We start from the raw sequence: 13389 nt of genomic DNA, 5'->3' as shown, positions 1-13389 counted from the left end.
GGGGGGGCCGAGTGGGGAGGGGTCTAAATGACCTCAGCTCACCTTGTGGATGAAATCTACGTAACCAGAGTTTCAGGAGCAGCGTGAGGATAACACGTCTGCAGCCTGCTGGCGGAGCAGCAAACCTAGGCCGTGGCCTTGAACCCAGGGTCTGAGCAGCGGGCAGGGTGGCCAAGGGGACCCTTTTAGTGTTGTCTCTTTGTCACTTTGTCACTGGCACCAGCAGGAGGGGTGAATGGCTATCTATGTTAGGATCAGCTATCTTCTGGAGTGGAGGTTAGGATGAGCCTTGGACTTTATTTCTGAATGAGCTTCCTGGGGAGGCCTTTCCTGGCTCAGGGGATCGTGCTTTCACTCCTGAGGGGTCCCCTGTCAGCCTGGGCCCCCTTGGAGACCAGCGGGCAGCATCTGATCCCAGTGCCTGCTTGGCACCCCATGCAGGCTAATGGGGCTGGGGGTTGGGGAGGTGGGCGTGCAGGTGTGTCTTGTTTACTGAGGTGTGGCTGTTGTTTCTGAAATGCAGGTGAAGCCCTACAATGTCTACGTCACTGTCGCCTACCCGCCCGACACAGACACACCTGGGTTTGCAGAAGAAAACAAGACAAAGGTAAGCACCCATCTGTGCCCTAACTCAAGTCTTTAACGTTGCAAACCCCTTTTCTGATTTTCTTCTTCCACACTCCAGCCTGCAGACACTTTTCATCAGTGAGAAAGTTAAATGCCTTTTAATTAATGTGCTAGCTACAGGCCTCTGAACTTTCTGGAACATTCATTCGACATCGTGGAGGATGCAGCCGTATTTTCAAAGGCCCTGAGTTTTGCTAATAGTCATTGAGTCCTTGTTGAATTAACAAGGTATCTTCTTTCCTGCAGCCTGTATTTTTAACTAATGAGATGATATTCTTTAGAAATCACATTCTGCCCCTGAACTTGAAGACCCAGTTGCTATTCCATTGTTTCCCCATGGAGGTCTAATGGGCACCTCAGGCTGTAACGTTTCCAAAACGGGACTTTTGATTCCCTGTCAATGCCCCTCGTTATTTTCGTCTCATTACCTGGTGCCCAGTGCTCACCCAGCGGCGCAGGCTACAAACCGGAAGCCAGCCAGATTCTCCCTCTGGGCCCCTGTCAGAACACATCCTGAATCTGACCTGTTTGTTTTTATTTTTTTAAATATTTTATTTATTTATTATTAGGGGGGAAGGGAGGGAGAGAGGGAGAGAAACATCAGTGTGTAGTTGCCTCTTGCGTGCCCCCATCTGGGGACCAGGCCCACAACCCAGGCATGTGCCCTGACTGGGAATCGAACTGGCGAGTCTCAGTTTGCTGGCACTCAGTCTGCTGAGCCACACCAGCCAGGGCTGACCTGTTGATTTTTAACTGCACGTGTCACTACCATTCTAGCAGTGACGGCAACTGATATCTTTGCATAAACTTACTTTACTAGATTCACACTGGTCTACCCGCTTCTGTTCATTTGCCACGGGGTCTTGTCACTACCCTGTGAAAACCCTCCCGTGATGTAAAAAAAAAAAAGGCCAAAGACCTCTTGGTCAGCACAGTCTAATGGAACGTTCTAGAATGGTGAAAACGTGCCGTTTCACTCCTTTCACACTGTGGCTCTGGAGCACCAGAACACTGCTGAGTGGGGTTGAGAAATTGGATTTTCAATTTTATTTAATTTTACCTAGCCAAAGTTAAAATTAAATAGAGCATGTTGGCATCCTGCCTGGAGCAGAGTCTGAAGGCCTAGCAGAAGGTTCCCGGCGTCCGGGCCGCGGCCGCCTACCTGCCGGCATCATTTCCTCCTCCTCTCAGGCCCAGTCCGTTCCAGCAGCTCGCCTGGGCCGTCGTCACCCAGGGGCTCCGCTCTTGCTGTCCTGTCTGGATGTTTGAACAGCTCACTCCCTTGGTGCTTCCCATCTCTGTACAGGGGTCACTTCCCCGACCTCTGTGTCTCTCTCTGATGGCACCTCCCCGAGGCGGTCTCCATCCTCTGGCTCTCCATCTCCTCCAGGGTGCGTGTCGCCCCTGGACACGGGACACGGCAGCTGCCAGTGGTCCTGAGTGGGACACAGAGCTTTGCGTTTTGTTCGGAGGAGCCTCCTCCGTGCTCTGCTGCATGGTAGCCACTCTGAGCAAGCGAACCCAGGGGGGAGGAAAGGAGTCAATCAGAACTTACCACCTTGAACTGGCGACCCTTGTTTTTCTTCTCTTTCATAGTGAGGCTTAGTGTGAATCCCCATCGCAGAAAAACGGGCACTTGGGCTCCATAGGCATGTAGCTGCAGAAAGATGTTTATGATTTAGAAGCTTTTTTTCCTATTCATTTCTCTTCGGCTCTGCCTCTTTTAAAATTACTACTATTTCAAAGAAGTAAATTTAAGCCAAATGTCTGTCTCAGAATAAGCAGGGAATCTGCTAAGCAGATTTGCAGCATTTGGTAAGCAGTCTTTTAGTTTGAAGCCAACGCTGACAAAGGGTGGTGATTTCCCTGTGAAGATGTGATTTTGATGTTAAATTGGGGTTTTTTCCCCACCACTAAAATGTTGGGCAGACTTCTTAGGGAAAGTCAAATCCATCGTTGGCCTGTAGTGCCCATAGGGGGCGCCATAGTGCCTTTAAATCTAATGTGTGTCTAATGCCGTGTGGTTATACCAGCCTCATGGTCTGGAAGAATGAATCGTGGCACCTTCAAAAGGGCCTTTCTCCTAATTCAGGTTTATCAAGAAATACTGAGCTTTAATAAAGTGCTCTGCTTTCTTTTTTTAAGAAGATACATTCTGGTTTTAATTTTAATTCTTTTCAGCCGGCACAGTAAATAAAATTTACAACTTCGTGCAGTTTAAGGCTTCAGTTTTGAAACTTGTAATGAATCCCCTTCTAAGGAATTTTTGAGTGTTCATGCGCATCGCTGCAAAGAAAATTTTTTTTTTAATTGGGGGGGGAAAAAGACCCCGTCCACAAAGAATTTAGGAGGTAAATTGTAAACACACAGGTAGCTATAATATACATTAAGGCAGAAATGTTCAAAGACAAGAGATTACTGCCAGTTACGAATTCACAGAAGCTTTTTGACCCCTGTGGCAGCGGTGATGGACAGTTAACAAAAGGCTAGGATGGCGGGTTCTCCTGCCCCGACCCAGTACCAAGCACAGAGCCACAGGAGGGACCAGGCACTCTGTATTTTATCTTCCAGTCTCCTCCTGGCCTTTTAAGAAACAGCTGCAGTGTTGAATGGCGCTGTGGCTGTCCTTCCCGGTGTCACTCCTCCACTGGCCTGGAGAACGGTGACAGCAGGGGTGCAGGCCTATGAGCAGACTTGCTCAGGGCACCCGGTCTCGGCTCTGCGGAAACCCTACAGGCCGGGGTCTGGCCAGCAGTGAGGATCAGGAGAGGAAGTTACTGGTCTCTCCTACCAGTGGGTGTGTTCTCGTTCACGCTTTGATGGTCCTCGTTGGGAGCCGAGACCCCACGTCCTACAGAGAGCGGCCAGGGCCTCTGTGTCTGGGTTCGGGTTCTGGGCTGAAGTTTGTACAGGGACCAGGTAGGAACTGACGGAGAATCCAGATGGACCTAATTCCCAAAATAGGAACCTACTCAAAGGTAGAAAACTGAACTTATGTCTAAACCAGGGGGAGGGGGGCAGGGAGGGCTGTAAGCATTTTATTGATTTTTTTTCCCAATGTAATGGTGTTGATGTGTCCGTTCTCCACTTTAGCCTTTGGAAACCCGCCTTATTTCCGAGACCACGTCTATTTGCCCACCAGAGCAAGTGGCCAAGCAGATCGTCAAAGACGCTGTGGTAAGTCAGTCCTGGTTTTCTTTAGTGATAGCTGTCGATCTGTACTTCCCGAAAAGGTGTTTTGTCCCCAGGCCTATTTAAAAAAAAAAACAACGATTGTACACTTTTGGTCAACTCCATCACATCTAGTGTGAGACCGTGCTTTTCTTCCCCGAGAAAGTTACTGATTCCATGTTAATTAGCAGTCTCTTGGGAAATGAATTCTACAGGGCCCGGCACAAATAACGCCCCCGTTTTCTTGCAGAATCTTGTGTGACAAGATCATAAGCATGTGATTCTGGAACATCACGAGAGCACACGCGAGCACACCATGTGATGTTCTAGGTGAAATGTCTGAATTACAACTATCAGTTATTACACCCATATTATTACCCTGCCAGGCACACTCACGCAGGCCTTTCTTCTGCTGGAGCCTGTATTGTATCCTGACCTTAGGGACAGATTGGTTGCTTTGGGTGTGAGAACGTTGGTTCTTTGGGGAAAAAACGAGGCCGGCACATCAGTGATACGTTCCGTGCACTCTCTGCTGCCCGCGGCCTCCTCCTTCCCCACAGCAGTTTCAGTTTTACATCATTTTAGGTACCTTGCCAGACTCGTGGGTTTTCCTTTCACCTCCCTGCTTCCCAGAATCATTTTCCCAAATGTTCACTCATGAGAAAGTGCAGCCAGGCCCCTGGGCCCTCCCACTGTCAACCCAGATACTGTGCTTCTGGGCTACGGAGTTCGTGTGGAATCAAGAAGGTTATCTTCAGAAACCACGTGCTGTTTTGCAGAACAACACACGCGCCGGAGGCTTTGGACAACATTCCTGTTAACCCACACGCAGGGAAAAATAGCCAGGCGTGGGGCGTGTCTGTAAACTTAAGGCCGAACTTAGGAAATCTGAGGACCCCCTGGAACGAGAGGTGTCGGGATGCTGTGCCTGAGGCCAACCTGAGTGGAATACGAGAAGTCTTGAGCTCTGAAAATGCATGCAGACATGGGAGGACTTTGCCCTGCTGTGGGCAAAGGCGTGGGAAGAGGGCATCGTGGATAGGGTGGACTTTGTGTTTCCTGCTTATCTCAGGTCAAAGCAAACACTCGGTTTTTAATAATCTGAAACCTCTCTTTGTATTGCAGCAGGATTCATTCAGGCTGGCGGTGGTCACGCTTCTTCCCCTCTTGACCACTTTGTACTCTCAAGGGTGGACAACCCCGGAGAACTTTGGCTTACGTGGGTTATATTTGCCATATTACAAGTGGAAACTGTGTAACTTTCCAAACATTTATGAGTCCCATTTAAACGAACAGTAACAAACCCGCTACATTTTTACAACCGTAATCATTTCTCAAAACAAACCTTTGGTGGAAGGAGAGGCTTAGTTTTACACGGCAGTGGTCGCCTCACTGTGTGTGTTCCTGGAAGGCAGCTGGGTTCTCCGAGCCGCTTCTGAGAACATATTCATTCTGTTGTCACATGTGGTTTTGAATGAAGGATACAGAGAAAACCTGGCCTTACACAGACACATACTTAGAAGAGAGAAGGATATTTCACAAAATTTTCAGATCACCATGGGCATGCTTTTTTGGTTGGAAACCCACACTGGATAAAGAGTAGTTTCTTAAAGGTTAGTTGCAGTGTGGTGTTAGAAACTCAGTTAATGAACTTTTTGTTCTCTGTTGCAGGAAAGTCCATTGGTCTTTGCACTTTGAATGTTTTGGACCCATTCATGATTTTGTAACGGCATGCATTAGTCATTCGGAAAATATGGGTTCACTGAGTTGTCCAAAAACTTGCATTTGTTAATGTGGCCGCTGCTCTTACAAAAGTCTTCATCTAGTGGGCAGCTGACGGTCGCATGGAAAACTCAGAATTTAACAGTGGCCGTAAACACTGCCGATTTTTCTTAACACGACAGGGCATTTCATTAATTTTCCAGAAAAGATCTCCCCAACACGGAGGGTGCGGGACCATAGTTTGCCTGCCGGTGGTTCTCGCGTGGAAAGTGGCCGTTCCACGGGCAGAGCAGCGGGTTTCATGACTTAAGCCGTGGGGAGAGGGGCGCTCACTTCCAAGAAGACATGTCCTCCGGGGTTGGGATTTAATTAAACAATCCATTTCACCACCTTATCAAGGGCATCTTAAAGCAAAAACAACAAATTTTAAAGTTTTACAAGGTCTTTCAGAATTTCTGTTTTCTTCGTATATCACAGCGGGTGTGTGTGTGGCGGTGAAGAGGGGCCACTATTGTGATTCGTGCTAAGAAGCCAGCTTTTTGCCAATGTCACTCAGTGAAAAAGTTACGATGACGGTTGCTTTGTGCTCGTGGACACCCAGGGTCCTCGGACTGGCCCACGTTTTGAGAACCTCCCGTCTAGACATCAGCCCCTCTGCCAAGGCCATGGTCATTCTGAGCTGTGCTGGTCAGCCTCCCATCCCACACCGGGTCAACGGACACAGCTCCGTGTTCCTGGCATGTTGACTCCTTTCCTGTAACTCCCATTGCTTCTTTCTTCTCTCTTCTTTCCTTTTAGCAAGGGAACTTTAATAGCTCCATTGGCTCAGACGGGTACATGCTCTCATCCCTCACCTGCGGAATGGCTCCTGTCACTTCGATCACCGAAGGGCTCCAGCAGGTAAGCGGTGCCTAGGCCAGCAGACAGACGGACAGACAACAGACAGTGCCTCTCATTAAACCTCCGTGAGAAAAGGCTAAATAAAGGAGGACTTAGCAGCTTGATCTGAGCATGTGAAAAATTCTCATTCAAGCAGCAGCTTTCTCCCCGCCTCTCCCGGAGACAAGTCACTGGGGAGCAGGTTGAAGATTTCACCGGGGAGGTCAGGCGAGGAAAGAAGGCTTCCATGCCGGCCACTGCAGACAGGGCTACAGCGCTGTCTCGGCCGCTGGGCAGGCGGCCTGGCTTCTTGCCCGATCGGAAGTGTTTGGAAAATGGAGTTCTCCTCTGTCCAGAGTGGTCCTGGGATGTTGGACTAGAGCTCCCATCCTGAGTGAGTCAGGCCGTAGATAACTCAGCTTCGGGAGGTCCAGGTTCAGCACAGTCCCCACCCTGGTGGATGCTGCAGTTCATTCGGGACACAAACGGTTCACTGCCCCTGGAGGAGCCGGGGGTCCCGTTTGCTTCTGGAGGGTCAGCTGTAAACTCCAGGGGCTCCCAGACCAGTAGGGTGGCACTAACACAGTGTGAAATAGTGAGTTATACTAGAGGGGCTGCTCTGGAGAGACAGAGCCTCCAGTGGTGGAAGGTGGGTGGGGGCCAGGACATGGAGCCGGGGGGAGGCCGCCTGAGCCTGGGCTGCCCGGGCCGATGGGTGGTTTAGAACAAAGCACTGAATTAGGTGCCGAGACCACGTCCAGACTGAATGTGGTGTCGCGGTCCCTGCTCAGAGGCAGGCACTCTGTGACATGTTAGCGCGCCCTCCCTCCCAGCCCCTGCCTTTTTGACCATCTCCCCGGTTGTGCCTTTGGCCGCTTCCCTCAGTTTTCACATTGCTCAAGGTCAGCCTTGTTGCGCACGTCAGAGCAGCGCAGAGGTTTCGAGGCCTGTTAGGAGAAGCCGTGGCCCTCGTTCCGTGTCCCCATTTCACCTTCTCAGAAGCAGTCACACGCCGTCCCGTCGGCCGGACACGTGGAGAGTGGCCTCCATGCGTCTCGGTTACACACGGAACAGCCGCTTCCACTCGGCCGCCCCCTTTGGGATCGGGCACTGACCCCCAGGCCACCCCCCCACACTCCACCCACCGCTTCTCCCTCCCCACCCTCCCTTCCCAGCGATACTGAGCTTTTGGTTACATCTGCCTTAGGATCGTCGTTTAAAAAATGCTGTTTAAATGCTGTGTAACGTGTACGTCATTCATTTCTTTTTCTTGTATTTTCCCTGTTTCTTTTCCCTGAAACTTGTGGGCCTTTTTAATGTGTGATTTCTGTGGATTATTCACAGTGACGGTCTTCACTGCCACTCAGAAATGTCAGATGCTCTGACCAGTTTCACCTTCCGGAAGGCGTTCCTCCTAGAACCTGCCGCCAGGCCCGGCTGCCCCCATGTGTGGGCACGGCTGACACCAGCCCCACCGCCCACGTGTGGTCATCCCGGGGACCCCCGTGTCACATGACTGCCTTTCTTGGTTGTCCCCCTCACACTGGCTGTCTACTTCTAGTAGCTTTCAGGGAAAAAGTTGTGCAGCAGGCAAAATTCTTGAGACCTTGCACATTTAAAAATCTTTTTCTGTGGTTGTATGCTTTTCGAGAATTCCACTTAGAGGCAATAGTGGTGAGTCTCTCAGTGGAAAAAGTGAAAGCTAGCAGGTAACAGTTATTTGCCATCTTGAGACCCTGAAACTATAAACGTCTTTCTCCAATTGGTTGTCTTTCCAATTCGGGACTCACCTCCTGGAGAACAGGCCCAAGCCTGCTCTCGGCACCTGGCATAGGGAGTGACTTTGTGATCAGACCATGAACCTTAAGGCAGAAAGCCCCGGCCGTAGTCTGGATGTTGGTGATGCCGGAGCAGATTTCCCCGGGCTTTAGCACCCCGAGGCTGCTAGGAATGCCTTTTTTTCTTTGTTTAATTTGAATATATGAACCGGGCCTGCGTTCTGTCCTTACCTGTTTGGCAGGTGCTACGTGTCCAGCGATGCAGAGCAAATAGCTTCTGTCCTCTGTGTTTTACTGACACTAACCGAGTTTTCATCATCCGTCTCCTTGCCGCAGGTTAGAAGACGTGGGTCAGAAACTATTTATTAGCGACATATCCTAAACTCTCTGGAAACGCACTACTGTATCTATTGTGCAGTTGGCTGAGCTCACGGGTCTGTCTTTATCTTCCAGGTGGTCACCATGGGCCTTTTCCGCATGCTGTCTTTGTTCTACCTGGGAAGTTTCGACAACATAATTCGTCGCTGCATGATAGAAAGAGCAAAATATGAAACCGCAGACAAAACTGCCTAACCCTCGGGAAGAAGGAGTGTTTCTAAATCACGTGAGCAGCTTGCTGCTGCACGGGACCCAGTCTTTGGACCACAGACGCTTGTGTGTTGATTTTGAATATGTCAGATGGGACCAGCGGTCTCGGCAACCTGGCTGCACGCGAGGGGATAGAAGTTCAAGTGCAGAGAATGTTATGAATACTATGCAAACATGGACTAGGAGACCATCTGGTTCTCTGGGAGGGGAAGTGATGACGGTAGGAGGACTAATAGGTATGAGCAGGTCAGGAACGGGACTCCAGAGTGATCCTTCACCTTTTTTCTAGTTGTTCTTTTCCCCGCTTAGAGGTCAAGCCCAGGGATGGACTTGGACATGTAAGACATTGTGAGGACTTTTGAAACCTGCCATGTAAGACGGTCTATGGGTTTCTGGAGCCTTGTTTTTCCCCTCTTTAATTTCACGTATTTTATTCAAGATGAGTTTTTCATGTTGCGGGTGACCCGAATACCTAATCATGTCTCTGGTGCCCTGTGCGGCTTACTGGCGGATGACTGTGGATTCTCTTGCTCTTGGAGTTTCCAGAAAATTCTGAGAGGATGAGAGGTCGGTGCAGAGAAGGGAAAGGGGGTAAGGTGTTTCCCGGTGGGACAAACCAAGCTTTCTTGTCTTCTTTAAATTCCAGTTACTAGGGCGCTTCTCATTTTTCATTACGGGGGGAAAAGCAGCCTCCTAAAATGTTTTTTTTTTTTGAAGAGAAATAAAATCTTAGAAGCTTAAACGTTTACAGTTTCTTCACTAGCCGTGATGAGCTGAGGTTTCATTCCATTATATCAATAGTTTATTATCTCTTCCTTTCCAAGTTTGCTGATACTATTATAACATTTTTTGTTTAAAAAAAAAGACCAGTTAAAAATTTTTCACTTGACTTTTTCAATTCATTGATGAATTGATGAAAACAAACAAACAAACAATTTAAGACGTGAGACATTCTCCTCCCAGTGTATATGTAACTCTTAGGAAAGGCTGCTGATGGCATATTTAAATTTCACTCATTAAGAGAAACAAGTTGGACAACAAGGCCGATTTGGCAGATAGTTGTTTTTGGAATGAAACGACCACCGCGTTCTTTCTGTGAGTGATTCTCCCACGGGCCTGGCCGGTTCTAGAGTGTGAAAGAAGCGCCATCATCCCCCTCACAGCCCAGCTCTGGAACCCCGCGGCCCCGAGGGTGCTGTTTCTGGACGATGAGCTCTGTTGCCCACGTGTGGGTCCCCACAGTAAGTGCCTGTGATGAGTCCCAGCCAGCAAACCCGCTTCGTCCTGCCCCCGTGCACGGCCGTCATGCTAGCGCCACGCCCCTCCTCACACGGTCAGAACACGTGTTTGGCAGCACCTTCCGGCCCACTCGGGCGAGACAGGCCACTGCTTCTGAAGAGGAAAGTTTTCATAGTTAAAAAAAAAACTTTACAGAAGATTGAAGACCTAAAAATGAGAGCAAAGACTTTCTTTCCTCTTGAGTTTGTAATCCTCTTCATGTTAAAATGACTTAATTTTTGAAAAGTAAGACGTTTAATGGCTTTAATCCGTGGGGTCTTATTGATCAAAAGCTGAGAATGGCCTGTTTAAGCCCTGTCCATGGCAGGAGCGGTTACCATTTGATGTGTCTGTCGCTTGGGGTGATCTCAGTGCGGTTGTGGGGGTGGGTCGATGGCCCCCCTCACGTTGGGAGTCTCAACCTTTGGTCTCCATCACCTGCAGACTCTGCGCAGTGTCGGAAATGTAGTAAGAGCTGTACTTTCCTAATTCACAGAAAACAGTTACATTCCTCTCTGGATCTTTCTCAATTTTGTTCTTTTCTCATGAATGTTCCTTGAACGTTGGCACCTTCTGCTGCTCTGTGTGGAAATCTGGTCCAAGATGGTGTCTCATGTAATAAACGCACCTAATTAACAGCAGTTATTTCAATAGTCATTTCTCAGGGTGTCCTCCTACACAGGACTGTGACCACAGGTGGTCTGCTGCCCGGACGAGTGTAGGACCCTGATCCATGGTGGGAGGTGATGTCCCCAGCCCAGCTGAAGCTCAGGCGTTCACGTGGAGACACGCTGTCAGGAAAGGGGCTTGTCACAGACATCGCAGGGCCACGGCGCTTTACCCAAACAGCTGTGAAAATCGAGGTGCTATTTTTTCCTTTCTAAGTTTGGTGCTGTGATACATTTGATAGCGAAATGTGACCTGAGCTGACGTCAGATCACTGCAGTTTTTGTTCCTGCTCCTGCCTGGACTGTGTGTCCGTTCCGCCTGAAGACCTGCCAGTGGGTTTGACCACAGGGGTGCCCCCCACCCCGATCCTGCGGAAATGTTCCCCACTCTCCCACCTGTGCCCCATGTTACCTGTTCGAGACGCAGATGTGAATTCTGAAACACATCTGGCCAGAAGCTGTTTGGGGAAAGGGGCTGTAGGCATGTAAGCAGCATCACACAGCGATCCGACTTCACAAAAACATGAGCATATCACAAGGCAAATGCTATGCATATTTTTGGCTTTGTTCCTTTGTACTTTTTTTTTAACACTGACTTTTTTTCCTAGGGGAAGGGAAAAAAAGCCCTGAGTCAGATTGTCAGGGAAACTATTGGCTTTTTTCTTTTAAAGGACCACATGGATTCAGCGCTTGCTGTTGTACGGAGAAGCGGATGGGTCCTCCCTGTGGCAGGAGGAGTTTGATTATGATTCTGGTGAGATGCAGGTTCTGCGTGACCAGCAGTGGCTCACTGCGTGAGCTCCCGTTGTGAAGTGCCACTCTGCTGGCTGGGTGGTTCTGTTTCATTATATTATGTTCGCGAGGACATTTATTTTAAAACGTTTAACGTCATTTGGCCTTAGAAATTCCAAAATGTGTAGGACCCTTCATAATTGAAAAAAGGGTATTTAAAAAATACTCATTTCTTTTCATAGAAACGAAGTCAAAGGAATTGTTCTTTTCTATATTTTTTAAGTTTTCATAGCTGAAAAGAGAAGACATTAACAATGGATAGCCTCTTTACATTAATAACGTGCTGAGTTAAAAGTCTTTGTTCTGTTGCTAAATGCTATATTGAAGTGAAGTTTTGTGAGACTGTTTCCAACATGTAGATGACAAAAGCATTTTGGTAATAGTTGCTTTGATTCAAATAATTATAGGGATTCGTCTTTCTAGGAGAAAACAGTACTGTAATATTTTTTTTTACTGAACTATATCATCAACAGATTTAATTTTATTACATCATATTCTAATTTAAACTTGTCTTCTTTGAGGGCACTTATTTATACTTTTTGACTAAAGATGCTTTGTAGCTTTCTTACATCTTTTAGTTTCTGGTAACTCACCTTTAAAAGGTACCTGCTCATCATTATCTTCTATCTTCTGGACTGAATCTCGTTTAGTGCTGTGATATCGTATTTGGTATTGTGCAAAGGAGATACTATTATATTTTACATTTGCTCGATGTCACAACTCTATAAAGACTTTTTCAAGCCCATAAGGGTGCACTTGGCTATTTTGATATCTGAGAACTTGCGTTTGCTACTTTGGAAGCTTTTGTGGCATAATTGTAACCTAGTTTTCATACCTTGTATTTCTGAATCACAGCAAAAAATAAATGGGGAATAAGTTTTGCAAATTTGAAAACTTACTTTTGTAGAAATTAGTGTTTTTAAAGAGACACTTAAGCAAAACACAAGCAAACCTCTCCCATCAGCTTTCCTAGCCTTCTGTCCTGACAGGGCTTGCCTTTCATCATTTTTTCAATTAAGTACTTGGTATGATGAGCTCTGCTTCAAATATATTATGTGTTTGTGTGACTCTGGTGTGGGATATATGAGTAAAACTGTAAGAAATGCGGGATTTCGTAAAACTTCTTCAGTGACTATGTTTCCTACACAAATTGCTTTCCCATACTTTAAACCTTCACACTCTAATAATAAAGTATCTCCAACACTGGAGGGTATAAAATACTGATGTGTAAAAGATACCATCTTTCTCAGTCCTTCAGCAGAAAAGTTTGGGTCATGATGAGAAGAGATTTCTTGGACATCTTGGTTTGCAAACTTCACCTTTACATTTGAGCAGTTTATGTGCGTGACTGGCATACAGTATCACTTCTATAATTTTTACTTTGGGACCTTTAAAAAATATTCCGTTCTACTGCTGACTGTATAACTTCCATTTTCTCTCATTCAGCGTGTATTTGTTGAGTCCCTATGATGAGCTCGGTCCCCCAGCCCCAGGCCCTGAGCTCCAACTGCATCAACAACTTGTCCCTCCTGTAGCAGTTCCAGTTCTTGCTTCGCTCCCTCCCCCCTCCTCCATCCCTCTTTTCAAGTCTTCTCCAAGAAAGGACCACTCCCCATTCCTTTCGTTGGCTTGGGGCCTCTGAATTTTATGCCACAAATATTTGAATGCCAGGCACTATTCTAGGCTTGGAATGCTCAGAGGAAAAATACAGTGCCTGCTCCCCAATAGTTTGTAATCTAGAAGAATGCCAGAAATTAACACTGTGGATCCGATATTAGCTGTGAGGATGCAAAACATAACCAGTGCCAGCCACTGTTGTGAGTGCTTTACGGCGAGCTCATGTACATCAGGCTCTAACCTTCTGAGCACGTAGCCCCCCCCCTTAT

The 13389-nt window shown here is 47.7% G+C and overlaps 1 protein-coding gene across 1 annotated transcript in view; it reads left to right on the top strand.

The window, feature by feature from the left end:
• The window catches only part of KDSR (3-ketodihydrosphingosine reductase), a 32851-nt gene extending 20128 nt beyond the window's left edge, over window positions 1-12723 (top strand). Inside the window, exons 7-10 of the mRNA XM_037156402.2 lie at window positions 524-607; window positions 3721-3804; window positions 6319-6420; window positions 8631-12723. Coding sequence (XP_037012297.1) covers window positions 524-607; window positions 3721-3804; window positions 6319-6420; window positions 8631-8750 — 390 coding nt within the window. The 3' untranslated portion in view covers window positions 8751-12723. The remainder of the gene's footprint in view (window positions 1-523; window positions 608-3720; window positions 3805-6318; window positions 6421-8630) is intronic.
• The last annotated feature ends 666 nt before the right edge of the window (window positions 12724-13389 follow it).

This window comes from Artibeus jamaicensis, unplaced genomic scaffold (assembly GCF_021234435.1).
Source record: "Artibeus jamaicensis isolate MK-2021 breed Jamaican fruit bat unplaced genomic scaffold, CSHL_Jam_final contig_354, whole genome shotgun sequence".
Taxonomy (NCBI): Eukaryota; Metazoa; Chordata; class Mammalia; order Chiroptera; family Phyllostomidae; genus Artibeus; species Artibeus jamaicensis.
This window is presented reverse-complemented; position numbering and strand designations above follow the sequence as displayed.